We start from the raw sequence: 27,253 nt of genomic DNA on the forward strand, positions 1-27,253 counted from the left end.
GGGAGGCTCAGTTTTAGTCAAAGCTCCTTGGAAGAGGAAAGCAAGGGAAGGCTTGCACATGCGCAGATAGGCGCTCCGGAATGATAGGCTTCGGCCCATAGTAAAGATGGCCACCTGGGCGGCGCATGCGCAAACCCGAAAGGAGGCAGTACCTCGGGCCCCAGCGGCGCACGCACGTACGGACCAACTGAGGCTGGAGGCGAGTCTCATGCAGTCTCCGTTTATTGGTGTTTCAGACTCATGCGGCATCCGGCATACAAAAAGGGAGAATCTGTTTGGCGTATCCTTTTGTTTTGTTTTGCTTTTAGACTTTTAGGTTTTTTCCCTACACTTTTCTTTTTTTAGGGGGAAAAAAAACCCCGCCAACTCGGAACCGCGTTGTGGTTCGGTCCCCGCCCCCCAAACCTCTCTCGTCCTCTTAAAAAATAATCATAGACCTCTCCGCCCCTCCCTTGCTCCCTGCAGCTGGGAGCTTTGGTCCTATTTTTTGGGTTCTTTCGTTACAAAGCACGTGAATGACCCCAGCCCCAACGAGTTCTCTGACTGGGTTAAAAAGCCCAGGTTGGGGTAGGTCAACTCAGGCTGACCGGGAAGGGTCAACAGCAGCGCCCCTCCCTTCTCCCAGGTGCGTGTTCGGAACAGTACTGGCCACCCCTGCACAAGTCTCCAAACGAGGCCTGGCTTGCCAGCGCTGCGACCCCGAGGCACCATGGGGGCGTCCGGACCTGGGTGGTCCCAGCTGAGAACAGTCGGAGCCCGGGCTAGGGAGCCCTCTCCTGACACTGCTCCCCTCCCCCAGCCTGATCTAAGTGCTGGAGTTTTTGCAGAATGAACGGTGGAGGAGGGTGGAGGAGAGGATGCTGAGGGGCGATGAGGAGGCAGGAAGAGGAAGGGGGTGGAGGATGTGGAGCGGGAAAGGGAGATGAATAAGGAGAGAAGGAAGAAAGGAATGAGGGAGGATGCTGAGACAATGAAAGTTGGGAAAGGGAGACCAGGGTTGAGGTGCAGGAAATTCTCGGGAGGTTGTGGTGCAGGAAGGTGAGGAGAGATGCTGGGAGGCTGAGAGCAAAGAGAGTTTGGGAGATGTTCAGGGAGGTTTCCAGAAGTGCAAGGAGGTTTCCAGAAGTGCAGGGATAGGGAAGCCAAGAGGCTGGAGAGGATGCAGGCAGGAGTGCAGGGAAGTTGGAAACAGTGCAGGGAGAAGGGAGGCCTACGGTTGGCAGAGGAGCCTGGCAGGATGCAGGAGCAGGAAAGAAGCTGTAAACAAGGCCGCTCAGGCTCCCTTGGTCCCTATGGGTGCGGGCCTGGGCCATGGATTGGGCTCCCCGCAGGGGAGGATGGGCCCAAGGCAGCTCCCAACAGGAAAAAAAGTCTTGGAATGCAGGGCAGAGCCCCTCACTTATACACTGTGGGAGAGGAGAGGGAGGGACAGACAGAGACAGTTGGGGGGGGGAGGGGAGACAAGGAGAGACAAAGAAGTAGGGAGGACAGACAGGAGAGATCAGGGGCAGGGGTTAGTAAAGCTGCCCTTGCCAACCCTTCCATTCCTCCCAGCCTGCCCCAGACCCCCACTCACCGCCTAAGTTGATGACGCAGGAGGCGATGATGATGAGGACCCCCCCTACCAGCGCCACGATGCTTAAGAGCTTGGCCACGCGACCCAGACGCTGGGCCCCATCCACGTCCCCCTGCTGCAGGCTGTTCCGGGACTGGGGTTAGGGTGAGGGGTGGGGGCACCAGCCCAGCCGGGATCAGGTGTGAGAGTCGTCCAAAGGAGACAGGCCAGTTGGTAGCAGTGGTTAAGGGAGGAAGGGGATTGGAGAGGCAGCAGGAGGAGGGCACAGGTCAGTAAGGCTGTGTGAAATGTCTCAACTTCCCTCCCACCTGAAGAGGTAGGGCTCAGAAGGTGAAATCCTAGGAAGAGGCAAGGAAAGGCCCTGTAATTGGGAAGTGAGGTCCATGCAGAAAGGGGAGGGAAGGCAAGGTTACTCCTGGGGCTCTGTCCCAGCACTGGCAGGAAGCTGGGAGCCACAGCAGGCCTGGGCCAGGGTCCCTTGGGGCTCACCATGACGGCATAAGCGAAGGCCACGATGTTGACAGGCCACATGGGGCAGAAGCAGGACAGGATGGCGAGGATGATGTAGTCCCGAGGTTTCTGGGTGCCTTCACCCCCCTCCACCCCAGACCCTGCCAGCTGGGAACTAGGGTGGCGGCTCAGGCTACCTCGGGGAGATCCTGAATGCCCACTGTGAGCCCTTCCTAGTCTATCCTCCTCAACCAGCTGCTGCAGCACACGGGGTGGAGCCCCATTGGCTGGCGGTGTTTTTGTTGAGGGTGGTGAGTGAGGCTGGAGGGCTGGACCCTCTTCCCCATCACCATCACCAGCCTGCAGGGGAACCACTGCCCCATTCTCCTGCTTTTCTCCCACGTTTTCAGTCAGGACCTCAGAGGTGGGGTCCTCCTGGGTAGGGGGCTCTGGCTGACGGACTGGCTTGGAGGTGGGCTGGGAAGCTGGCTGGGGGTCTGGCTGAGGGTCTGGCTGGGGGTCCAGCTGGGGGTCCAGCTGGGGAGCAGGCTCTGAGGCTGGCTCAAGTGGGGCTGCGGATTCCAGGTTGGACCCCTGGTTTGCAGTGGCCTCTTTGCTCACTTCTGGTTTGGATGCTAGCTCTTGGCATGTCTCTTCGGTGCTGGAGTTGGCCTTTGATTCCCCTCCTGGGTTTGAGCTGAGGTCTCTGGCCTGAGCTGTTTCTGGGGCCACGGTTGGGATCTCTGTGGTTTCTGGAGCCAGCCCAGCCTTGGGCTCTGGGTCCACAGGGGCCCCAGTGATGTCTAGGCCTGGCTGCAGGGTCTCTGGCTTATCTGGGACCCCAGCTGGGATCTGGGGAGGACCAGTTCCGGCTTCAGAATGGCCAGGCCCTTCTCCCTGGGTCTGGGGACCCTCCTCTACCCCCTTCATCTCAGAGACCTCAGAGCTGCTGGCTGCCATCTTGAGATAGGAGAGGGGAGAGGGCCTCTGTGGGAAGGATAGAGCAGCAGAGACAGCAGCAAATCCTGGAAGAGGAGGAGACAGGCTTAGTGTGAGGAGGGAAGAGGTAGCTCTCAGCACTGCAGCCCAAGAAGGCAATGCTCCTATCTCAGGGCCAGCCTTGGGCTGCCTCTGGGGAAAGGAAGAAAAGTTGGGGTTTCCTTTGCTTTGGGGTGGGACATCTCTGGGGAGGAGTGCTCTGCTCAGTCTTCTGGTTAGCGAGCCCTGGGAAGATGAACCCTTTTGTAAACAGGATCCTCCCATGGTCTCTTCCTGGGTCCACCCAACAAGATCCAGACTCTCAGATCCTAGTAGATACCACAGCACCCCAAAATCAACAAGCTGTTCAGAGACTCATGCACTCCGATAGGCAGACTGGGCAGAGAACCCCGAAACTCGCATTCCACTCCCCCTGCATCCATCCTCCCTTCCTCCCTGGGCGCCCAGCGGTGCGGTTTGCTTGATGCGCCTTTGGGGCGTAGACGCCCGCGCCCCTCCCTGGGGGACCTGGGCATCTCCTCTGAGCCCCTTCCCAGCCCCTCTCCCAGGGACTTCCTCGCGCCCGGGGGACCGGCGCCGCTTCCTCCCATTGGCGTGGTGCGCCCAGCACCACCAGCCGGTCCGCCAGGCGCCCGAATTCCCGTACAGCCCTCCCGGCGTCCGCTCTCTGTCCGTCCACTCCTACCCGCAGCCTCAGTCCATTCCCGTCTCACCTCGACGCCGGCCTCCAAACTGCTCCCGCTGCTGCCGCCGCCGCCACCGCCACCGCCGCGGTTGCAGCAGCCGCAGCCCGGGAGGGAGCAAGTCAGCGAGCGAGGGAGGGAGGCGGCGGGTCTCCCTCCCCTCTGCTCATCCCCTCCTCCCCTCCTCTCAGGTCCCCTCCCCTACGCTCCGCTGCCGCGCACCGCCCCCGCCCCTTGCACGCCTCCCGCCCCTCTCGGCCAGCCGGAGGGAGCCACGCGTGCCAGGCCCCGCGTTACCTGGGCAACCGGCCGGGGGACCACTCGCGCCTCTCCCTGGCCCTTCCCCCGCGCGCCACCTGGGGGTGCCTCCTTCCCATGCCCCAGCCCCCTCCCGCCAACGGTCACCGGGGGTCCTGGCAGAGGCAGGGGGTTGGGGGAAACGGAGAGGGGTCTGCGAGGAGACAGGACCAGTGGGACAGGCAGGACCAGGTGGAGGCACCCCTACAAGCAGAAAGAAGAGATGAGGCAAGACTTGGGGAGGCTGCAGAGGATGACCGGGGTGGGGTTTCAAGAAAAGGGAGCCTGCCGAACAGGAAGGCCCTCTACCCCCAAGGAAGCAGCAGCAGAAATGGGCACTGGAAGGCTCAAGAAAAGGTCCTTGTAAGGGTCAGAGCAAGGACTGGGAAGGGAATTGCAGGGGGCAGGGTAGAGGCTGCAAGGGCAGTCTGGAACAGCAGGAGGGGGCTGCGGCAGAGCCCGAGTAAGAGCAGGTTGGACCACACCAAGAATGAAGAGAACAAGTGGGGAAAAGTGCAGTTTTTATTCTCAACCTCATTGTTCCCAGTCTTAGGGCTCAGAGTTGCCCAGTCTTTTCGCAGCTACCTCACCCATCAACTCTCAGGGCCTTAAGGGTGTGCAGGTATTTGGCTGAGCAGCAGGCAATCGGCCTGGATGGGGGAAAGCATCATTTATGTCCCACAACTGTTTGGGTTCCTGACCCAGGCCTCTTCAAACCTCCAGGGGCTATTCTGGGCCTGTGCTGACTGGGTATTCCCCAGAGACTCCGGAGTCCTGGAACGTGCTCTCCACAGTCACCGGAGCCTCAGCCCCACCCTGAATCTGGACTGCAGCCACTGATACTGCCTCTGGGGAGGAAGGAGCCAGAGCCCCAGAGCTGCACAGGGCAGAGCAGGACTGGGACAGACAACAGGCCTAAGAATCCCCTTAGGGGTGGGGATAGGGGGCTTGGTGAGAGCAATTCATTCATTGAGTCAGAGACAGGTTTTTATTTAAAATTTATTGTAATGGGGTCCGCGCAAAAGGAGGGGGTGAAGGGTGGGGAACATGCAGGGGACACAGGAACACGATGACATGGCCAGGGCCACAGCTTCTGTCGAGGGGGGAGGGATGAAAAGAAAAGGCCAGGGATGGAGCTGGGGTGGAAGAGGGAAGGGGGAGACACTGTGGCTGCATTCCCCCCACCCCCAGGAAGCACCTCTAGTCCCTGGATCCCCCCATTGACCCTGGCCCCCTAAGATTCCATCTCTTGTCCTGCCTCTGGCCCTAGCGGCTCCTTCTTTTGCTCCCCTTGACTTGTTTTCCCCTGACAGATTCTCAAGCAGGATGATGTTTAGGGCCTGACCCCAAACCACCCCACCTTATGAAAGTACAACCTCTGCCTTCCCTGTTTCTGCCCCTCCTCAAATCTCACCTTTCCCCCTCTCTGGGACAGAATCTTTGATTTCCCTCCTTCCTCTCCTCCCTCCCCCTGGAAAAAAAAAAAAAAAAGCACCAACTCCCCAGGGAGGGGCAGCAAACAGTAGGGGGACACTGGAAGGAGGAGAGCAAGAAGGACCATCGAGGGAAAGGCTCACAAATCCCTGGAAGGGCAGGGCAGGGGGTTACAGAGAGGAGAGGGGGTGAGGGCAGTGGCCACTCCTGTCCTCTGCCACCCCTGCCCACTGTCCAGGGGGCCGCAACACAACCGAGGGGACAGGTGTGTGTGGGGTCAGGTCTGATAGGGAGAAGAGAGGAGCAGGAGAAACAAATCATTAAAACCTAGCGAATTCCCCTAAGAAAAACACTTCTTCCTCCTTTCCTTCTGGAGGCTCCTTGGTTGATGGGGAAAATAGTGAGGAATTGGTGGGAAGAGAGAGGGGAAGAGGAGATGGTACCAAGGGACTTTCCTCCATTCTCCCCTCTCCCCCCCACCAACTTGGAGCTCACCAGGGCTGGGAGGGAAGTGGCTGAGAGCTCACAGGCACCCCCTCGGCCCCCGAGAGGGAGCCCACAGCTGTGGGAGGGGCTGCCACTGCCGCTGCTGCCGCCGCTGCCGCCGCCGCCGCCGCTGCCGCCATTGGACAGACCTCACCTGTACCTGTAAGGTGAGAAACACCAAATCACAGTGCAATCTGAATGGCAAGAACCTTGCCCCTTGCCCCAGACTCTTTCCCAGACAACCTCCCGTGGGACACAGCCGTTGCTCACTTCCTGTTTGGTCCCCAGAGATTTTGGCCCGCATCCTTACCCAGTTCTCCTGAAAGGCCCTCCCTGTCCCCAGAAGTCTCCCTAACTTGGGTGATAGATGGGCATCCCTGGCCTTCCTAAGATCCCCTATTGGGCCCTTTGAGCCCCCTCGTCCCACACGCCCCATCCCACCCCCCCCAGCCATGCCCCACGCCTTGCCTGGTGGGTGCGGGGGTCCCCCTCAGCAGGTGGGCTGTGGCTGGGGGGCGTCTCCCGGGACAGGGGGGGCGGCCCCCCCCAGATGGGTCTGCATGTGGCCGGCCAGCTGGGCAGGGGTCTTGCAGTGCACGCTGCACAGCTTGCACAGGATGCGGTCAGCCCGCGGGGCCTGGAGCCCATGGTCCTTCACCGCGTGGATGCGCAGGTATGCTGCCGTGGTGAAGCCTATGGGGGGGGGGGGGTGGATTGGGATGGGGGGGTGGGGGTCAGCCAGGCGGAGACCCCAGAGACGGGGTTGTTCTCCTAGGCTGGGGACACCCTCCTCAGATGGCCCTGTCCTCCTCCCACCATATCCTTGGTAGCCTGGGGCCAACTACTCTGCTGGGGCTGGTGGGGCATAGCTCCTCCCTGAGCTTGAGAACTGGTTGAGTGGTGTTGGCTTTTGGGCCTTGGTATCCACAGAACCCATCCTCTGTGGCTGGGGGATCTCTCCTGGGGTGACCGGACACTGATTCCTAGCCACTTGAAGAGTTGACCCTCAGCAGAGACGGCTGTGTCCCCTCCCTCCAGTGCCCCATGTAGTCTCAGACCGGTTACTCAGTGAAGAAGTGAATTTGTTTAAAAGCAGCTTTCTCTACTACTGAGGCAGGGCGAGTACTTGTTAAATCCCTGCCATTGTACTCCACCTGCCCCAGGAGCTGAAGACAAGAACTTGTGGCTGCACAGCTGAAACCTTGCCTTCTGACCCTTGGGAACTGGCTCTCTTGACCACTCCTTCCCCAAAGCAGTTGTGTCCCCCTCCCATCTCCCCACACACACCCAGAGGTGGACTCTTTCTGGTAGATCATCTCCTCAAGCCGTGACCTCTTCGAACTTAGTGATGATGTTTAGTCATCCCAATGTTGCTTCATTTGCTTTCTAAAGGGCTCTAGATGCCACGAGCTCTTGGCTACAGCACCTTTAACCCACATCTGTGGAAGGGCCTCTGGTTTTGTCCCCACCCTCTGTCCCCCACCCCACCCCCGGCACCTCTCAGCGTGTACCTTTGTTGCAGAGCTCACAGACATGGTGAGGGCCCTGGCTGTGCACCTTCATGTGGTCCGAAATATAAGCCGAGCTCAACATCTTGCCACACACATGACATGGCACCTTCTCCTCGTGTCGTACTGTGTGGGCCCGCAGCCGATCCTTCGTAGCAAAAGCTGCCTCACATTTCTGGGGAGGGGGGAGGGGCGTGGGGGGTGTCAGGAGAGTTAAAGCTTCGGGGAGTAGGGAGAGGGGGGCAAGAGGTTAAAGGAATCAGAGCCTTGGGGATCTTTGATCTGTAGGAAATGGGAGTGAGATGATGAGGCCTTTTAGAAGGGATGAAAAAATGGAGTGAAAAAGCAAAAAGAAGAGAGAGAAAAAGGGGGTCTGAGAGGCTGAACTCAGACAACTACAATGAGGATCAAAATCATGAGAACCAGGACAGGAGGAGGCGGGCTTCCTACCTCACATTTGAAGGGCCGTTCTGTTGAGTGCACTTGTCTGACGTGACTGTTGAGGTGATCCGGCCTGGAGATACGTTGGGGTTGGGGTTAGGGCCCTGGAGTGTGGAGGTGTCCCCGCGTCTGCCTAACACTGTACAGCAAGCCTTTCCCTGGGTCCCTACATTTTCTCCCAAGCCCGGGGTTTCAGAGTCCTGGTAAGGCAGGAAATCCCTCCTCTGGTGCAGGGCTGCCTCGGCCTCCTCCCACTCGAGGCTGTCCTACAACCCAAGAACCCACCTCCTCTGCTAAGCACCACCCCCTGCTCCCTGGTAACCAGGAGAGGCTGTCCGCCCTCCTCCCTGGGAGTGGCTCCCTGTCCCCATTCTCAGAAACCTCCCTCCCTCCCTCCCCACCAGCCAAGGCCAGGCCACCTCCATCGCCGACCGTCCCTCCCTCCCCACCCGCCTAGTGGGCGGCCGAAGCCCCGTGCACACCGGGAGAAGCTCTTGCCACAGTGGGAGCAGTTGTAGGGCTTGTGCACAGCGCCGTCATGTGAGCGCACGTGGTAGCTCATGCGGTCCTTGCGCTTGAAGCGCTGCTGGCACACCGGGCACTGGTAGGGCTTCTCGTCCGAGTGCGACAGCTTGTGTCGGTTCAGGTGGTAGACGTCGCGGAAAGCCTTGCCGCACATCTCGCAGGCGTGGTTCTTCCGGATGCGCTTTCCCGAGGCGGTCGTGGTCACCACGCCACCGGCGGCCACTGCGGCCGCTCCGCCGCCGGCACCCGCTTCTCCCCCTCCCCCGCCGGCTCCGCTCAGCTGAGGCACGCTCAGGAGGCTCAGGGGCACCATGGTGGGCATCTTCATAGCACCCGAAGGGACCCGGCCGGCTTTGGCTCCCGTGTGGATGGCCTCGTGCCTCCGGAGATTGTAGCCGTTCTTGAACTCCTTGGCGCACAGGGCACAGATGTAGGGCCCCTTGCTCTTTGTCTTCTTCTCCAAGGCAGATGCGACCGGGGCCACGGCGACCGTCGAGGTTGGGGCAACGACGGCGGTGGCCGCGGCTGCGGCGATGGTGGCGGCAGAGACAGGGGGCGCGGCCTCAGCGGCGGGCGCCGACACCGGAGGGGGCGGCGGAGGGGGCGCCGGGGGCTGCTTCAGAGCCGCTGTGTCCACAGTGGAGGCGGTGGCCGGGGCCGGGGGCGCAGCAGCAACGGCGGCGGCGGCGGCAGCGGCGGCGGCCGCGGCGGCGGCGGCGGCGGACTCCTGGGCGGCGGCAAGAACCGGGAGCAAGTCCACCTGGAGGGGCTCGGCCGCCGGGGCCTGGGGCGTGGGCGGGGGCGCCGGCGCGGCCTGCGAAAACAAGGCGCCGTGTGGGCCGCGGCCGCGGGTCGGCGCCCTCCCAGCGCGGCCCGCCACGGCCGGCCCCTACTCACCTGGAATGGACTCTGGGCGCAGCCCTGGGAGGCAAAGAAGCGGGACTGGAGCTCAGCCCCGACCTGCAGGGGGTTCTGGGCGTGACCCTGAGGTGGCGGGAAGGAGTTCATGAGGCCGCCCACCCCCCGGGAGTCCAGGCCCAGCACGGGGAAGGGGGGGGCCAGCAGCGTGCAAGGGAACACGGGGAACATGGCCTCGGCCACGGCGGGGCCCCCGGGGCTCAGCGGGGGCCGGGGGCGCGGGCCGCGCGGGGCCCGGGCTCGGGGCACCGCCCCCGGCCGGCCGGGCTGGGCCGCGCCGAACGCATGGCCCGCGGGCCGCCCCGCCGCCCGCGCACCCCGGCCGGCGGGAGGGAGGGAAGGAGGGCGCCTGGCGGGCCGCGGAGCGCGGCGGAGACGGCGGCGGCGACGCCCCCTGGGTGGGGGCGGGAGGCCCCGCGGGGCCGGGGCCGGGGGCGGGGGCCCGGGCGGCGGCGGCGGCGGCGGCGGTTGGAGCCTGGCGGGGCGGGGTGGGGGGAGCGAGGGAGCAGCCTCGGCCCCCGCCGCGCGCGCGCCCAGCCGGCGCCTCGGGGAGGGCGGGGGAGGGCGCGAGGGAGGGAGGGGGACAGCTGCGCGCGCACCGGGCGCGCGGAGGGGGGGGTGGGACGGGAGGGGAGGGCGGGCGGGAGGGGGTGTGGGAAGGGGGGGTGGGGCGGGGGAGGGGGTTGTTACCTGGAAGATGAAGCTGCTCCAGTTGCCTGGATCCATGGCGGAGGGAGGGAGGGAGGTGGCTCGCGCTCACCCTGGGGCGGGAGGAGGAGGAGGAGGCGGCAGTGGGGGAGGGGGAACCCGGGGAGGAGGCGCGCGGGGCGGGCGGGAGGGGGGAGGAGGAGGAGGAGGAGGGTGGGGGGGAGCGGAGCACACTGCGCGCGGGGAGGGAGGGAGGGCGGGGGGCGCGAGGACACACAAGAGGCTGGAGCGGGCGCGAGCGCGAGCGCGCGCGAGGCCAGCGGGAGGGGGGAGGTACGAGAGGGACTCTGGCGGGAGGAGGGACGGGGGAGCCACCCAGCAGCTGGAGTCGCCCTAAGCGCGAGACCCCTGAGACGGCCGCTGATTGGCTGACGATGGCGCAGGTGGTGGGCGCGCGGGAGACGGGGCGGCTTCTCTTTCCCCCCTCAAAGATTCCACCCCCCGCCTCCCTCCACCAGCGGCCGTTATTTCGCGCGCACGCGCACAAGCTCGCTGTCGTTGCCGAGCGGGAGAGTAGGGGAGCGCGCGCCGGGGGTACGGATGGGGCGGGGCTAAACTCTAAGCGCGCGCCCGCCTAACGGTTGTCGTCCCCGGACTCTCGCGGTAGCTTTTTGTGTCCTCTCGGCCACCGTCCCTTCCCCCTCCCACTCCAGCGGTTTATTTACAATCCTGCGCTGCTTCGTGTTTTCCCAAAGATGGCGCCCAAAGAAATTAACCCGCAAAGCTTGTGGCCCATCCGCAAAGCAATTATACCCCGGCCCCGCCCTCGCAGTCCCAAGAATCAGGCTGAAGCAACGGAGTGAAAACTGTATTTACAGGACAAGCAATTACACAAGGATTTAAAAAGAAAAAAAAAAAGGCAGAGTGAGGAGGACAGCCGGCAGTCAGGAGGGCCCACAGCGCTGGCCCGCGGCAAGACCCAGGATGTTCGCCTGCAACACAGGAGGGAAAGGGAGAGCGGCGTTAGGGCCGGGCAGGGAACAGGCTAGAGGGAGGAGGGGGCCCGAGTCTCTTGAGCTCACCTTCAGGAACGACTCCATCTGTTTCCCGGATATGCCCTCGACGCGTTCCAGGTCCTCCACCTGGCAGGACAGCAGCGATGGGGAAAGGGTCTAGGGAATGCCAGGCTCCCCCCACCCAACTCCATTCCGGGGCTGTCCTCCCTGGGCCATTACCTGGCTGAAGGGCCCGTGGAGCTCTCTCCAGCCCACGATGAGCTGAGCCTTCTTTTGGCCAATGCGCTGCAGGCTGCGCAGATCCCGGGCTGACCCTTCATTCAGCAGATCTAATATTTTTTGGCGCCCATGGGCCAGTAGCTCCGGGCTGATCTGTAGCTCCCAGCAGTCCTCACCCTTCTCCTCCGGCTCTGAGGCATCCAGGGACTCCAGCTATGAGGCAGGAGGAGGTGAGTGACAGAAACAGCAGTAACAGCAGTGGTTTACTGCCGCGTGCTGTTCACCACTCTGGACTCCTCTGCCAAGGATAGGAACCTAACAGCACCTACCTCCCGGCCCTCCCCAGCCTCTCTTTCTTCTCCCTCCTGTACAGTGTCTGTCCCAAAACCCTTCCCTCTGGTCACTCTCTGGGTTGATTCTCATTTTGTCCGACTTGTGAAAGAGTAGAATAGTGTTGCTGTGAAGATCAGATGAGTTAATGAATGTAAAACACATAGTAAGCTCTTAACTCTGGTTCCTCACTTCTAAAAGGACAGAATAAGCTCTTTCACCCCTAGGAAAGCACATAGAAGGTACTCAACAAGTGACACACTCCCGATGTCATCTCAGTTTTTAGGTAGGTCTTCCAGTGTTGTTTCATTTCTTGACAGTTTAGGCTGTTTGCCTAAATGGGCTCTGAAGTTTGTAGAGGGCAGGACCCAGGCTGCACACTGTACTTAGTAAGTAGCTACTGACTGAGAGTAAGAGCCATCAGGAAGAAAGGAAAGTAACAGGTGATGGACACCCAGCCCACTAAGTACATTCATATTACTGCATTTCATCCTAAATGCCCTGTGAGACGTCACTGCATTCAGAGGATAAGCAACTTGGAAGAGTTGTAAATAGCTGATAAGTGTTCTGACAGGCCATGTAACTCTTTGGCCAGTACTCTTCCCACTAGAGCTCTCTACCCCTTACTTCTCCTGGGTTCTAGGTATAGCCTAAGCCTTCCGCTAGTCTCACCTTTCTCTTCCGGCCTTTCTTCTTCAAGATATGGATCTCGGCATTTGGGTATGCTGCCTGCTCCTGAACTGAAAGCAAGAATTGTGAGCTGGAATCACAGCAGAGGCCACTTTTCAGCCCCCCAGTAGCCACTTGGTTCTTCCATTACTGATTTCCCAGTTCCCCTCCAGCCTGAGTTAATCTTCTTTTGTTCCGTTTCCACACGGCCTTTCTTATACCTGTATTTGAAACTAACCTCAGTTGGTCTTGCATGATAATCAGTCATGCACTGGTCAGTCTACCCCATGGTACTAAATGCCCGGGAGCAGTGCACCCAGCTCTTATTTCACATCCCCCTCCCCCTTCCCATGGTGGGAGGACATGAGTGACATGAGGACAGCTGCTCCAAACACCTCCTTCCTTCTAAGATCTCTGTTATCTGGGCCCTCCTGGCCGCCAGAGCCAAACTTACTCAGTTGTAGGGGCATCACCACAGCCTTTTTGAGGGGCTTAGCCACTGTGACTGTGCGGCGGGCAAGGGGTCGGAGCATTGTGGGAGAGTAGTTCTCTTTCTCCTTTGGGTCCGCAGCCTCCTGGGCCAGCACCTTGGCTTCCAGTTCTTTTTGCTTCATCTTAAGCCTCTGTTAGAAAGGATCAGGGAGAGATATGACCCAGATCCAACTTTAGGGCAGTAGATTAGGACAGTGAGTGTGCAGGACCCTGAGGCCTTAAAAGGGCAGGGCGAGGACTAACAGGAGAAATGACCAGGAGACAACTGGAGCCCAGTGTAATTAAGGGCTTTCTAATGATCAGGGCTGTCCAGAGGTGGAACAAGCTTCCTTATGAAATACTGAAGGGAAGTTCAAGCAGAGAGTCCTCACTTAATATGAACTGAGTTTTAGGAAATGGCAGTGTCTTGCATTTGTACTTTTACCTGGAATTTTTTTTTCTCTCACCTCCTCAAATCTGACCTCAATTATTTTTCAAAGTTCAGCCATGTTAAGGACATTCAAGCAGAAGCTGGAGAACTGAGGGATTCCAGTGTTGGGTGAAAACTGGATACTGGTCCAGCCTTTCAGTGTCCTTCCCTATCTGAAGATCCTCAGGCTGCTTCTCAAGGCCAGTAGGAATACCAGCCCCAACCCCCCAACACTTACCTCAATTTCCAGATCCTTCGCCTCCACTGTCTTCATAAGCACCATCCGCTCTCGCCTCGGGGTGCTCAGCAGAGGGGTCCCCTGGCTCCCCTGGGAGCCCAGCAGACGGTCCAAGCTTAGAAGGCGCTCCACCATAGCTGGGTCCATGCTATTTAGCTTCTGTAGGGGGCTGAGCAGACAAAGAGGTTACTCCCCACTTACCTCTTCTCTCATCACCCTCTCCAGCCGCAGATTTCCCTCATGCTGCCTTAACTTGGTGTTTCTGTGGTTCCAGAACCCTGGTGTTAACTTGCTAGGCAACCCTGAACAAGTCAGCGAGACTCTCTGGGTGCTGTGCCTTCTTCAGGCGAAGGGGGATTGATCTCTACCTGCCCAAGTAACTTCTCAGGGATGCCAGGAGATCAGATGAGAAGAAGCATTTAATGAACACCTGAGTGGCAGGTATTCATGGGGTCTAGGACACCACCCTGCCCTGAAGGCACTCACTGTCTAACAAAGTAAGAGACTGTGATAAGGTGATAGCAAGGGCCAGGTGCCTGTCCATTTGGAGGGGTAGTCGGTGAAAGATTCACAGAGGAGGTCATCTTCAGCAGGGCTCTGAAAACTACTGAAGACCTCAAATGCCAAGCCTTTCTCCTGTGAGCAGTAGGAAAGGCCCATTCAAACAGAGTCCTGACTTAATCTGAACATGATAATGTCGAACATTTGTTCCTTCTGTCTGGAATTTTTCCCCTCACACCTGATCTCAATTATCATTCAAAGTCAGTTTGATGCCCCCCTTCCCACGATGCCAGCTTGATTGTATATCTTCTTTCCTACACTGTGAACTAGCTCCTGGAGGACAGACTGTCCTGTTCTTTGTGTATAAGTGCCTAGAAGAGCAGGATCAGAAAATATGGGTGAACACAGAAGTCATTTCTTCCTTCCCGGCTCTCACAGAACAAGAGGATCCTCCTTCCTTATTGTGCTCTGTACTATCGACCTTGCATCATATACTGATGTTCCCATCTTGCTTCCTCTACTGAAACTTGAGCTCCCTGAAGTCAGGGTCTGTCTAGGTCTGATGTGCCCCATTCTCTGAGATTACCCAAGATGCCTATCTGACAGAGACCTTGCCTGTTCCACACATAATACAGGTGTATGGGTGTGTGTGTTTCTCTGAGTCTGTACACATAGGAGGGGGGACTGCTGACAAATGGCTTAAGAAGGACAAGATTGAGATGGGGTTCCAAGTGACCACAAGCACCAGGCACCTTTTTATGTATGCCATCCTTAACTACAATAGTCCCCGGGGGCAGACTGTACACTAATCCTTGGCCGCCTCAGGTCACATCTAGTCTTAGGACTTATAGAGTTTAGAGAAGCTTCATTTGGGTTAGGGGTAGAAAAAGGACAAAGTTCAAACTGCAGCTGGTTCCTTGAAGGGCTAGGTGGCCAGACACGGAAAGCAAGACCACTAAACAGGGGTGACCTGAATGTTAGTGCATACTGGGCCATGAGGTGGGGCTATCAGAACCAGGGAGGGAGGCCACACACCTCCCTGGTTTAGAGAGGCTTTGTTTGGATTGAGGGTAGAAGCAGGGCAAAGTTAGGACAGCAACTGACTCCATGGAAAGTCACAGAAAGGTTGGACTCTAACATACAGACTGAGTCTCAACAAGACATCTCTCTTCATCTCTTATCTCCTTTGCTTTGCTCTTACCCTTGGGACCTGAAAGACCGGGTCCTCATTACTCCTTGAACCAGAAGCAAAAGTACTCATCCTTGAAACATCGGTGCCAAAATGTGAGATTTTGCTGACTGCCTAAAGGGGTTGGAAAACAGAAAGGCGGGGCTAGGAGCTCAAGGGGGAGCCTCCTTATGGCCCCCAGCTGCAGCGTCAAGGCTGGAGGTTGATCTTAGCACTTCAGTGAATTCAGTAGAGGATTTTGGGTGAATCCAGTGGAAGAACAAGTTTACAGCTCAAGGATCCGACAGGCTAAACCCAATGCTACTCTGCACCCAACCCAGACACAACAGGAAAGGGAATATGCCCAAGACCCCTCCCTCTCTGCTCACCTGAGTTTCTGGGAGGCAGAAGATGGAGCTGCTGGGGGTTCAGGACTCCCAGTCTCCTCTTCCTCAGGGCCTCGGGCTCTCTTTGCTTCTGATGGGCCTAGCAGTTCTTTCTTAGACAGTTTAATAGGTGCCAAGACTAGGGGAAGATGGCAGGGTAGGGGAAAAAGGGGGTCAACTTCTATGCTGATGCTTGGTGGACTCAGCAAACTCCCCAGCTGTCCAGACTGGGCCTTTCCACTCCTACCAACCCCAGTCCTCACCATGAAGCTGTAAGCTCTCATTGGTAAAAGGCCGATTGATCACCTCCTTGGACCTGGCTGCAAAGTTGAGTGCAGAGACTGTGTCTAGGTAGAAGCGTCTCTCAGGGGCAATGTTGGCGATCAGGATGCTGTGGGCCGAGCCACCCAGAGAGTCCTAAGGGACGGGGATGGGGCAGGGTGGGTGGGTCAGAAGCCCCACCTTCCCCTTATCTGACTGCTGTTCCCCAACACCCCAGGAGGCCTGAGAACCCCCTTCTCCAGCTCCTTTTACCCGAGATGGGAGGCCTGACCTGCAACAGGCGAGTAAGCTTGCTGTCCCGGTAGGGCACCCGAGGAAGGCCCTGGTTCAGCGCATCGACCACCTTGCCCAGTACAAAGAGGGAGGTGTTGATGGCTCCACTCTCCTTCAGCCGCAGGCCCTTGTTGCCTGTGCGCCGGTTGTCCTCTGAGCCAGCCAAGTCAATCAGGTAGAGTTTTCCCTCCCGCTGGCGAAATGGGGCCAAACGTTCCCGCTGATCCACCTGGGGGTAAGAGCAAGGGCTCCAGTTTAGCTCAGGCTCCAGGGGCTTCCCTGGTCCTCACCCCTGTCAGTGGGCCTCACCTTAACCAGGAGCACAGCGTGACTGCGGGAGGAGCGCTGGTTGAGCCTCGTGGCTCCTACTGTCCGATTTCGACTGGCTGGCAGGAAATGCCGCTCAAAATCAGCAAAGCTAGTGATGGGCTTCTGTGTGAGGCCCGGAATCAGGATGTTTCCTCGGCAGTCTTCTCGGATCACCAGGTCTCCTGATGAAGGTTCTAAGAGGTCTAATACCTGTTTGAGCAGTGGGAGGTAGGGCCAATCCTCCAGTTACAGGCTGCTTACTTCCTGGCTATCGGGCTCCTTTTCTCTGCTGATTCTCAGAGTTGTGCCATCCACTACCCCAACCTCTGTCTTTCCAGGTCTTACGCCTTCTTGCTAGAGCAGAGCTTCATGTTCCAGAACTGGGTCTGATTTTGACCCTTTGTCTCTTCCCTCCCCGATAAGAAAGGGGCCTCACCTTTTCCTGGTAGATCTCTAAATAGGACATAGTGACAGAGAGGGCCCATGGTCGGCCCTCAGCGCTCTCCTCCCTTGTGAGCTGTAGGAGGTCCATGAGAGCCCGGGGAATCACCCCAGGTTGCTCTGGGCTGCCCAGCATTGTGTGCGTCTTCCCTGGAAAAGGAGCGGAAAGAGCTGTGAGAATTTCTTCCCCACTCCCGAGTCCTTTCTGACCCATAGCTGTTCTGTATCTGGCTTCCTCACCTGCTCCTGTGGGCCCATAGGCAAGCACACTGGCATTCTGCCCTTCCAACAGGTGCCTTAGGATGGGCTGCACTGATCCTGCATAGATGTCCTGCTGAGAGCTCCTCTCCCCATAGAAAGCATCAAACCTGCAGGCAGGAAGAAAGGAGGGGATTAGTGGAGGGTTCCATTCTCGCCCAGACCAGGAGGATAAAACTGGTCTCAGATTTAAGAGTCTCTATCCTTTTTCTTGCACAAAGACCTAAGAAAACACCCACTGAACACCGTTCCATCCCAGTCTCTGTATTGGCATAGAAACACAGAGATGAATTTGATGTCCCTGCTCTTGGGAGTTCTGCAGCCTGGTGGCATAGATAGATACCCATACTTTGCTGCAATTCAGGAAACGAAGGTGGGAACGCACAAGGAGGAGTAGCACTCTGCCTGGGGAAGGAGGATTTTGCCAGAGAAGAGAAAGATACTCTATCAAAACTAGCACACAAACAAGACATGGTATGAAAGGGCAGGGTATATCACAGGATATACAGAAAGTAGTATTTGTACACAGTAATGGAGTAAAGAGAGGATGCTGCTTATGACTAGATGAGACTCAACACACCTGTAGTCCATTCACTGCACTCCAGCGGAGAAGCTGTGGCTAAGGCCACAGCAGGGATTAGTATACTTGGAGTGTAGCATGTGTTAGGAGGAATAAGGCTGGAAAGAAACTGAAGCCAAATTGGCAAGGGCCGAGAACAGGGTTGGCAAACTTCTTCCATAAAAAGCCAGATAATAAATATTTGGGGCTCTGTGGACCACATAGTTCCTTTCACGACTACTCAACTCTGCCGCTGCAGTCGGGCAGAAAACAGCCACAGATAATATGTAAATAAACGAGTGTGGTTGTGTTCCAATAAAGCTTTATTTACAAAAAGATTCTCGGCAGGGCTTCCCTGGTGGCGCAGTGGTTGACAGTCCGCCTGCCAATGCAGGGGACATGGGTTCGTGCCCCGGTCTGGGAGGATCCCACATGCCGTGGAGCGGCTGGGCCCATGAGCCATGGTCGCTGAGCCTGTGCTCCGCAACGGGAGAGGCCACAACAGTGAGAGGCCCGCGTCCAGCAAAAAAAAAAAGATTCTCGGCAGATTTGACCTGCAGACTGTAGTTTGCCACCCTCTGGCCTAGAATAACAGGCCAAGGAGGCTGAACTTTAAATCTCCAAAGGAATTTTAAAGTAGCCGCCCTTGTGAGTTCTATCCCCAAATGTAAGTGGTTGTCTCCAACACCACCCAGCTGTAGCCTGGGTTGGCTAGCTGGTCTGTGCTCCCCCAACCCTTCTCACACCTCCCCAAGACCCGAGGTGGGGCTCCCCTGCTTACCTTTGCTGCTCCTTCCCCACTTTGTGCCTATTTCCCCTGTAAGACTGTGAACAGTAACTTGTGTCTGATTTAGCCCCCAGTCTTCCCCACAGTATCCTACAGAGAACCTATCACAGTGGGCACCTATGAACATTTTCTGAATGAACAAACAAAGGTGTGGCGAACAAAGCTGTGCTAAGGAAGGAGCAAGGATCCTGAGGAGGAAGGTCTGAGAAACTGTCTGGGCAAGTGATAGTGTGAGCAGGCCTAGAAGAGAGAGGATAGGAGGGAGAGTGGCCTGAACCCTACTGGTATTTGAGAGTCTCCTGGTGGTTCCTCCAGTTGGCAATCTCTAGAGAACAGCTGTCCAGGCCCCGTACACAGGGGGTATCATTTTCTCCAGCTGCTCCATCCACAAATGGCCGCAGTCGCACAGCTACCCTTACTCGAGCTGGAGGTGGGCGCCGGCCAGCTCCCACCTTGCTTAGCCGACAGCGACCGGCTCCTGGAAGAAGACAATTTTTAGGTGTGAAGCATGGTGGTAGCTTTGCTGAGAAGTAAGGGTAGGGGTCTTGGAGGAGGAGGTAGTTAACTTAGCTGACCCCTGAAGGATGAGTAGGGTCACTGCCAAGCATTCCAGGCAGAAAGAAAGGCACGTGCAAAAGCCTGGAGGTGTGAAAGCACGGCCCCCTTGGAGAACTGGTGAGGCAGGAGAACTGTGTGTTCTCTTGGTGACGGCGAGCACAGAAGGGCAGGATGGAAGAAAAAGATGAATCAAATACATGGTCTCAGGCAGAGTGCAGTGGGGCAGGGTGGGGTGGGGTTTGAAGGAGAGAGATTATCTATAGGCTGGGACTGTAAACCAGATTGCATACTTAGCAAACGTTAACATTTATGAAGCACTGACTACATGCTAGGCACACTTTAATCTCCATGGTGTCACTGAGAGGTAGCTGCCGTTAGTCCCATTTTACCAGTGAAGACACTCGTAGAGGCACAGCAGCTCTTCCAAGCACCTCAGTGTTTTATGCCTGGAGCCATGCGGCTATTACTTTATCTTGTACCATAATCTACATTGTGTCTTTTTGCTCTTCAGAGGAATAAGCAGAACAAAACCCCAGCATCTTGGTAGACTAGAGACCCCCGTAACCTTGACAACAGAGGCAGGGAAGGAGGCCTGGAGGCTGGGGTCCTGCGGATACCACTGGGAGGGCTGGGGGCCACAGCTCATTTTGGGGGAAGCTCTTTCCACCCTGGCCATGCTGTGGGTGTCCCCAGGCTTGGCCTCAGTTCCTATCCTACTTAGTAAGTAGGTCCAGTGGGGTGTAGACTGTAATGTATACACAAATAACCTGGAAGATCTAGTTAAAATATGAATTTGGCTTCAGTCCCTGGGGAGATGCCTGAGGTTCTGCATTTCTAGCAACTCCCAGGTGATGCTGCTACTGCTGGTGGGACACACTTTGATCAGTCAAGGTGTAGCAGACCAGGACCTCATGGGGTTGTTCTAGGATTAAAAGAGTTGACATATGCCCCTATCTAAAATCAGTCAATGAACTGCCTGACCTTTCTGTGCCTTTGTTTCTTACCTGGTTTATTATACATATAAATACATACATACATACATATGCCCCCCGTCAACCTGTTAATGATGGTTTTCTCTCAATGGGGGATTATGTGTGTTTATTTTCTATGTTACCCAGTTCTGTAATGCTGTAATGTTTGCATTAAAAATAATAATAATAATGACACTGTGGACATCTTTGGAAGGGATGAGGTTAAGAGGCAGACCCCAGTCCCTTTCTGTCCCAGCTCAGTTTGCAAAGGCGCTAACATGCAATCATCTATGGTAAGATTTCTGTTTAGTTTGCTTCCCATAATTAAATCTAAGTCATTTGGCAGGGGGCTGGGGGGGGATTATGAATTATTTTTATCATTAGAAAACACAGTTAAGATAAAACTAAAAGAAAAAAAGTCTCTATTTCTGTGAGGATTGAATGGGCTGAAAAAAATCTTACGAGGAGGGTATTTCTCTATTTTATATTGGAGGATACCATACTATAACTCACAGCTAATAGCAGAATTCAAACCTAGATCTCATCTCTAAAAATCTGCTTTTAATGAGGATGTCGTATTGCTTCCCTGTGATGTACCAACTGGGTACATGGGAAAGTTCTTGGTAGCTCTGACTCTCTCCTTTTTTGCTGGTGGTAGCAGCTGGTTGTTGGGAACCACAGGCCTCATATAAGGCAAGAGGCTGGCCACACAGAAACAGCAGGACAAAAAGGTGGACAGACTAACCCTGGGAAGAACCTTATGCATAAGTAAGGTATACACATAGCAGACAGTCCATTCTAAAAACTGGGCCTCGGACTTCCTTGGTGGTCCAGTGGTTAAGAATCCGCCTTCCAATGCAGCAGACGCAGGTTCGATCCCTGGTTGGGGAACTAAGATCCCACATGCCGCAGGGCAACTAAGCCCGCACGTCACAACTACTGAGCCCGCGTGCCACAACTACTGAGCCCGTGTGCTGCAGCTACTGAGCCCGTGCACTCTAGAGCCTGCATGCCACAACAAAAGATTCTGCGTGCCGCAAGGAAGATCCCACATGCCACAATTAAGACCCAACGCAGCCAAATAAATAAATATTAAAAAAAAAACAAAAACTGGGCCTCTGTTCCTTCATCTGACAAATGAAGCTAGTAACACCATTTCTCACTTTAAGGTTTACAAAGCACTTGGGCATCTAGTTTTCACTTGACCCTCATGGCAATCCTAAAAGTCAGAAGTAAGTAGAAACCTGCAGATGCACCTGTGCAGATAAGAAAGCTAAGATGCAAAGAGGTTCACTGACTTGTCAAAAATGTGTGCAGGAGCCTCTCCTTTCCTATCTTTCCCAGGGTTTTTTTGGTGAGAACAGAGAAAGATGGCAGATACAGAAGCACTTAAGGAAGTTCAGTGATCAATAAAAAGGGAAGGGGAAGTCTGGCGTTGAAGAAAGAGTAGAGACTCTGGCTAGACAGAGCTGAATTTAAATTCCAGCTCTAACACTTATTAGCTTGTGACCCTGGGCAAGTGATTTAACATCCATATGCCCCAGTTTCCTTGTCTATGAAATGGGGTGGGGAGGGCCTTGGAAGAGCTTAACAAGGATTGAAAGAAGTAAAATGTCAACAGAGTAACTAGTACATAGTAAGCAAGTTGGTAATAATTCAAGGTTGGAAAAAATTCAAGGTAAGATGGCCTGGGTTCTAATCCCAGCTCTGCCACTTACAACTAACTAAGTAACCTGGGGAAATGATTTTCCATTCCTGTGCCTCAATTTCCACACCTGTAAAAGTGGGAATAAATAAAAATAACTACTAGTTGGGCTGTTAAGGCAATAATAAGGTAATTCATATAAAAGTGCTTAGCACAGCACTGGTACTTGATAAAAGCTCAGTAAGTGTTTTATTATATATTCATCCATTTTCCAAATGAGGAAACGTCAGTATAGAGAGGTTAGCTAGGTTGCCCATAGTCAACAGCTAGCTAGTGACAGTTTCAGATGAAGGTCTAACTCCAAAGTTCATTATGTGATTCCTCGGGCCTTCTCAGTCCCTTCATCTTTGTGTCCCCATGGGCCTTAGAGTCGGAGACAAGTTCCATCTACCAGATGTGTGACCTTGGGAAAGCTTCTTAACCTCTATCAAGCGTTAGTTTTTTTGTTTGTTTTTGGATAGTTACCTTTTTTAAAAAATTATTTATTTTTGGTCGTGTTGGGTCTTCGTTGCTGTGCATGGGCTTTCTCTAGTTGTGGCGAGCTGGAGCTACTCTTCCTTGCAGTGCGTGGGCTCCTCATTGCGGTGGCTTCTCTTGTTGTGGAGCACAACCTCTAGGCGTGTGGGCTTCAGTAGTTGTGGCACATGGGCTCAGTAGTTGTGGCTCAGGGAGCTTAGCTGCTCTGCGGCATGTGGGATCTTCCGGGACCAGGGCTCCAACCCGTGACCCCTGCATTGGCAGGCGGATTCTTAACCACTGAACCACCAGGGAAGCTGAAGCCTTAGTTACTTGTTATAAAAATGACAGTATCTACCCTCATAAGACTGTGAGGAGTCAGAGGAATAATGTACATACAACGTTTGGCACAGTGCTGGCAGTAAGTACTCAGCAACGTAAGCTACTGTTATTGTTATTATTACACTTTCTCTTGCTACTCACTCCCCTCAAGGCAGCAACTCACTTCTGCCCTCAGCAGGGTCACCAATGACCTCCTTACTGCTAAATACAATAGGCAAGCTAGGTCCCCATCCTGTTTTGACTTTGCAGCAGTATTCAACACCCTTGATCTGCTTTTCTTTGGGAAACTACTTTTCCCTTAGTTTCCCTGCCACCCACCAGCTCTCTATTCACTCCTTCTCAGTTTCTGACAGTCTTAAATGTTTTTCCTAAACTCCTTCTATCCTCTCTCCAGATCAGGGTTGCTCAATTTCTGCACTAATGATATTGGGGGCTGGACAATTCTTTGGGGGTGGGGCCCCCTGTGCACTGTAGGAAGTGTAGCACATACCCCACCTGCCCCACCAGTGTAACAACCAAAAATGTCTCCAGACATCACAAATGTCCCCACGGGGAACAAAACTGCCCCTAGTTGAGAACCACTGCTGACTGACTAATCATGGGCAAGGTCACCTGCTCTCTTGGCTTCAGTTACTGCCTCAAAGCTGATGACTCCTAATTGACAGCTCCACACCACAGGCTCTCCTGAACTTCGGATCTGCATTCCCAGCTGTTGCCCTGACACCTCTTCTTACATGGCTCTCAGGTATTTCAAACTCCACCCATCTTAAACTGAATCCTTCCCCATCTCTCTGCAACCCCATCTTCCTTCTATGCTCTCTAATGTAAATAAATGGAACCAATCCCAAAGATGGCAGAGTCTTTCTTAACTCCACCTTCTCTCTCATTTCCCACACACTCTTCATTAGCATCTGTCAAGTCTACCTTTTTAAATGAGTCTACTTCTCTCCATCCCCACTGCACAATCTTTGCCAAGGTTGTCTTCATCTCAACAGCCTCCCAGCTGGTCTCCTTGCCTCCAGTCTCATTCCCTTCCAATCATTCTCCCTCCACTTCCTTCCTTGTATTGTAAGCTCTCAGTCATAATGAATTTCCTTCAATCCCTACAACACACCAAGTTCTCTCACACCTTTGGGCCTTTGCATATGCTATTCTCTCTCCCTGGAATATCTTCCTTACACCTCCTGCCGCCTCCCAAGCAATTGAGGTAAATCCTTACACCTTACTTCCTCTAAAAAAACCCTTCCCTTGTAAAATTACTGCCCCATTAAGGCTCTGTTAGGTGAGCCCATGGCTCTCCATGGGCTCTCCATCCAAGCACTCATCACACCCCACTGTAATTGCATATTTGTCTGTCTTCTCCAAGTAACTGTGAACTCTGCTCACCTTTATATTCCCAATGCCAGGCACAGACTAGGCTCTCAGGGAATATTTGCTGAACAAACTAAGATTTGACTGACTAACATAAAACATTGGCTTGTTCGTTTCCTGTTTTCTTCATAAAAGGGGCCACTGCCATTCTTGCCTCAAAGCTCACAGTCCAGGGGAGGACAGATGGAGAGTCACATGCACACATCTGCCAATGGTCTATCCCTTTCATCATAAAAGCAACTTCAAGGTTGGGCAAAGCTAGCACTTCTAATTATTTCTCCTAATTTTCCCCTCTCCCACAATTCCCAAGCTTCATTCAACTTAACTCTTACTGATGAGGAAATTGAGCCAAAGAAAGCATCTTTGGCCTCTCTTTACATCATAAAAAAGAAATCGATCATTTGGTGGTCTTTTCATCCCACCAAAGCCTGGCAAACTCCTATCCAACCTTTGAAACCCACTTCAAATATCACTTCCTTAATGAAGTCTTCCCAGAATACCCAAGGGTTTACTTCAGCTTCTGCGTTCCCTATAGCAGGTTATACATATCTCTCGTTGCTTTTCATGTTATAGATTTATATGACTATCTACTGAAACAGACTATAAGCTCCTCTAGGGAAGGGACAATGTTCATTCAAGCATTTTTATGATATCTACTATGTAGCAGACACAGTGGGTCTTAGAAGGGTGAGGGGGTGTTGTGCTCAGACAGCAGGAATATCATGTGCTTGGGCATAATGGTTAAGGGCAGAGGCTCTGGAATCAGACTGCTTGGGTGTGAATTCAGACCCCAATATTTACTAGCTGTGTTAACTTTGGGCAAGCTTTTTAACCCATCTATGCCTCAGTTCCTTCATCTGTAAAACAGGAACAATAACAGTAAACCACCTCATAGCATTGTGTGGAGATTAAATGATTCATCACCATAAAGTACTTACAACTGTGCCTGGCACCTAGCAAGGGCTCAGCATGTGTTTGACATCCTACTAGATAGCTGTTTCTTCACAGGGGCTGACAAACACTAAGGTCTCAAATAAATTACTATGGTGCCCATTATAATCATTGATCAGAATTCAGTCTACAGGAAGAGAGAACAAGATTCTGAATGTCCTAACAGCCTTTCCAACCCTAAAATAGCGCTGACTGCCAAGGATAGAGCGTAAGGAGACAAACAGTCCCTTATTTCCCTTTTCTGTGATCCCAGCACATCCTATGCTGTCAGCTCACCCAGCTGCAGCCCGTCTGAAACTCTTACCTCTCTCAGGGATCTCCCTGCACCCAAACAACACGTCACACATGAACCCTTCCCCCAGACGCGCATCCAGCTCCCTTTTGTCCCTATGGTTAGAGTATTAGCTACTCTTCGCTCGCTTTCTCTTGTAATCTGAGATGGGTCATTGTCCCCATTTTACGAAGAAAACTGAAGCTCACAATGGAAAAGTGCGCTGGGCTCAAAAGTGCGCCGGAACCAGGTCTCAACCCGGGTCTACTGATCTGCGTCGAGAGCAAGAAACAGTGAGGAGGAAGCAGCCTACGACTCCCATACTCCCAGCTCCCCCCCGCCCCCGCCCCCGCGCTATTCCTGGGTCTCCCGGACAACTCGCGGAGCCGGGACCGGACTCCGACTTATCGCCCCACAAGTCTCCAGACCACGGCACCCACCCTGCCCGGGCTCGCGTACCCGAGGTCGCCGCAGCCATCTCGCGTCGCCTCCGCGCCGGGACCCCCGCGTCCATCCTTCTCCTTCCTTGGGCCCGCCTTTCCATTCGAATTTCCCGCTGCCCCGCCCTCTTCCCCGGGCTCCACCAATCACGGCTACTTGCCGCCGGAAGTCTCAGCTTGTGCCTCGCCCCTATTCCGCCCTCTAGGGCTCGCCTCCGGGTCTTGCAAGAAAAAGTTTCCCCCGGAGTAGAAGGCATGCGCGCACGTCGGCTACGCGGCCGTTGACGTCCGACTGGCGCTCCCGCGCAAACTCCGGAGCCCGACGCGTTGGCCACAGTGGCCGTCGGGGGAGCTGGTGAGCGCCGCATGGCACTGGGTTTCTTTTACCTTCTGGGTTTCGAGGCATAGATTTGCGTTAAGTGTAGAGTTTTCGCCTCATTTTTTTACCCCCTCAAATAATTACGAATTTTGGTACGAATCAAGCAGAGGGTGGTCGAAGGCACTTCATCGATTTATCCAAAAATTTCTCTGAACTGAATACAACTTTTGCTATTCTAGTGGCATAATTAGACACATTATAGGAATAAGGAAGATGTTCGCGGAAATGGGAATATTCCAAACGACTAGTAGTGGTCTTCGGTTTTACAATTTCTTGCTTCAGAAGTTGTTTCTCGCGCTTGTGAGGCGGGAATTATTTTGTGGGTTTGGGGACTTGCCCTCAGGACAAGTCAACGGTGCTTTAACGTCTGGTCACTAATTTAGGTCAGGCCCAGGCTGGCTGGATTGTGGACAGTCATGCTGCACTCACCTCTTGCTGAGCCCACAGCCACTCTGGGGTGCAGAGGCCAGGTGACATTTGTGTCCCCTTATGTCGCATGTCTGAGCCGAGGAGACCAGTTCGGATGTTCTTTACTTTGTAACTCAGCACTCAACACGTCGGAGTGAGGGTTAAAGCATGGCTCAGTCTGTTACTTAGTCAACTTCACCCTTGGTCCCATGTCCTGTGGGTTTAGTCGTCTGTTAAGTAGTTCCCTATCCCTTCTGGAAGCTAACCAGGGATGATCATCCCATCTTTGAGCTCCTGGTAGGGCCCTGATTTAGGCATTATGTCCAGCCTATCAAAAACCAAATATTAGACCAACGGTTCTCAAATTTTGGGGCCTTGGAATCCCTTTGAATTCTTAAAAACTGAGGCCCCAAAGATCTTCTGTTTATATGGACTTTATTTATCCATATTTACTGTGTTAGAAATGAATACAAGTTTAAAACATGTATTAATGTACTTAAAAATTACAGAAACAAATATGTAGAGACCGAAAGTTGATTTATGATTGCCAAGGGATGGTAAGGGGTTGATGAACTGGGACTGTTGCTAATAGGTATGGAATTTCTTTTGGGGGTGATGGAAATGTTCTGGAATTAGACTGGTGATAGTTGCACAACATAGTGGACGTACTAAAAACCACTAAAATGTACACTTACAAATGGTAAGTTTTATGTTATGTGAATTATATCTCCATTAAAAAAATTGCCAAAAATTACAATAACAAACCCATTACATAGAACATAGAAAACATTTTAATTTTAAAAATGACTATTTTCCAAAGCAAAAAAATAGTAACAAGAGTGGCATTGTTTTACATGTTTACAAATCTAATGTCTGATTCAAGACAAAATACCAGGATTCTCATGTCTGCTTCTGTAGTCAAGTCTGTTGTAATATCACACATCATATAACCTCTTGAAAACTCAGCAGTATGCCCAAGGAAGAATGCAAGGGAAAAAGTCAAATGGCATCTCAGTTTTATTATGAAAATAATTTTGACCTTGGAGACCTCTGAAAGTGTCTCAGGGATCTCCAGAATTTCCAAGACCACACTTCGAGA

The 27,253-nt window shown here is 54.2% G+C and overlaps 3 protein-coding genes across 14 annotated transcripts; all 3 read right to left on the reverse strand.

Annotated features, from left to right (window-relative positions):
• Positions 1-189: 189 nt before the first annotated feature.
• On the reverse strand, positions 190-4,017 carry PRRT2 (proline rich transmembrane protein 2). Of its 7 annotated transcripts, XM_032604720.1 has the most exons (4): positions 3,739-4,017; positions 2,066-3,051; positions 1,577-1,709; positions 307-1,406 (listed from the first exon to the last, which is right to left on the reverse strand). In XM_032604720.1, exons 2-4 carry the CDS (start codon positions 2,984-2,986, stop codon positions 1,396-1,398), a joined length of 1,065 nt encoding a protein of 354 aa, XP_032460611.1. In that variant the 5' UTR covers positions 2,987-3,051; positions 3,739-4,017; the 3' UTR covers positions 307-1,395. The 7 variants fall into 7 exon arrangements, 4 of the variants coding, with proteins under 4 accessions (XP_032460609.1, XP_032460610.1, XP_032460608.1 ...); XR_004345729.1 differs by having other exon boundaries at positions 190-1,406; positions 1,577-3,051; XM_032604718.1 differs by lacking the exons at positions 307-1,406; positions 3,739-4,017 and adding an exon at positions 190-271 and having other exon boundaries at positions 2,066-3,726.
• A 962-nt stretch (positions 4,018-4,979) lies between these two features.
• On the reverse strand, positions 4,980-10,127 carry MAZ (MYC associated zinc finger protein). Of its 4 annotated transcripts, XM_032606600.1 has the most exons (7): positions 10,008-10,127; positions 9,297-9,383; positions 8,357-9,213; positions 7,884-7,947; positions 7,437-7,608; positions 6,394-6,618; positions 4,980-6,085 (listed from the first exon to the last, which is right to left on the reverse strand). In XM_032606600.1, exons 1-6 carry the CDS (start codon positions 10,041-10,043, stop codon positions 6,416-6,418), a joined length of 1,419 nt encoding a protein of 472 aa, XP_032462491.1. In that variant the 5' UTR covers positions 10,044-10,127; the 3' UTR covers positions 4,980-6,085; positions 6,394-6,415. The 4 variants fall into 4 exon arrangements, with proteins under 4 accessions (XP_032462491.1, XP_032462492.1, XP_032462493.1 ...); XM_032606601.1 differs by lacking the exon at positions 6,394-6,618 and having other exon boundaries at positions 10,008-10,126; XM_032606602.1 differs by lacking the exon at positions 10,008-10,127 and having other exon boundaries at positions 9,297-9,656.
• A 690-nt stretch (positions 10,128-10,817) lies between these two features.
• On the reverse strand, positions 10,818-25,473 carry KIF22 (kinesin family member 22). Of its 3 annotated transcripts, XM_032606978.1 has the most exons (15): positions 25,387-25,431; positions 22,002-22,265; positions 18,585-18,780; positions 16,939-17,066; positions 16,694-16,848; positions 16,258-16,467; positions 15,947-16,177; positions 15,657-15,810; positions 15,397-15,532; positions 13,339-13,507; positions 12,654-12,822; positions 12,203-12,270; positions 11,201-11,413; positions 11,048-11,107; positions 10,819-10,957 (listed from the first exon to the last, which is right to left on the reverse strand). In XM_032606978.1, exons 5-15 carry the CDS (start codon positions 16,832-16,834, stop codon positions 10,910-10,912), a joined length of 1,599 nt encoding a protein of 532 aa, XP_032462869.1. In that variant the 5' UTR covers positions 16,835-16,848; positions 16,939-17,066; positions 18,585-18,780; positions 22,002-22,265; positions 25,387-25,431; the 3' UTR covers positions 10,819-10,909. The 3 variants fall into 3 exon arrangements, with proteins under 3 accessions (XP_032462868.1, XP_032462869.1, XP_032462870.1); XM_032606977.1 differs by lacking the exon at positions 22,002-22,265 and having other exon boundaries at positions 10,818-10,957; positions 25,387-25,473; XM_032606979.1 differs by lacking the exons at positions 18,585-18,780; positions 22,002-22,265 and having other exon boundaries at positions 25,387-25,458.
• Positions 25,474-27,253: the final 1,780 nt, after the last annotated feature.

Source organism: Phocoena sinus, chromosome 15 (genome assembly GCF_008692025.1).
Source record: "Phocoena sinus isolate mPhoSin1 chromosome 15, mPhoSin1.pri, whole genome shotgun sequence".
In the NCBI taxonomy this organism is placed as follows: domain Eukaryota; kingdom Metazoa; phylum Chordata; class Mammalia; order Artiodactyla; family Phocoenidae; genus Phocoena; species Phocoena sinus.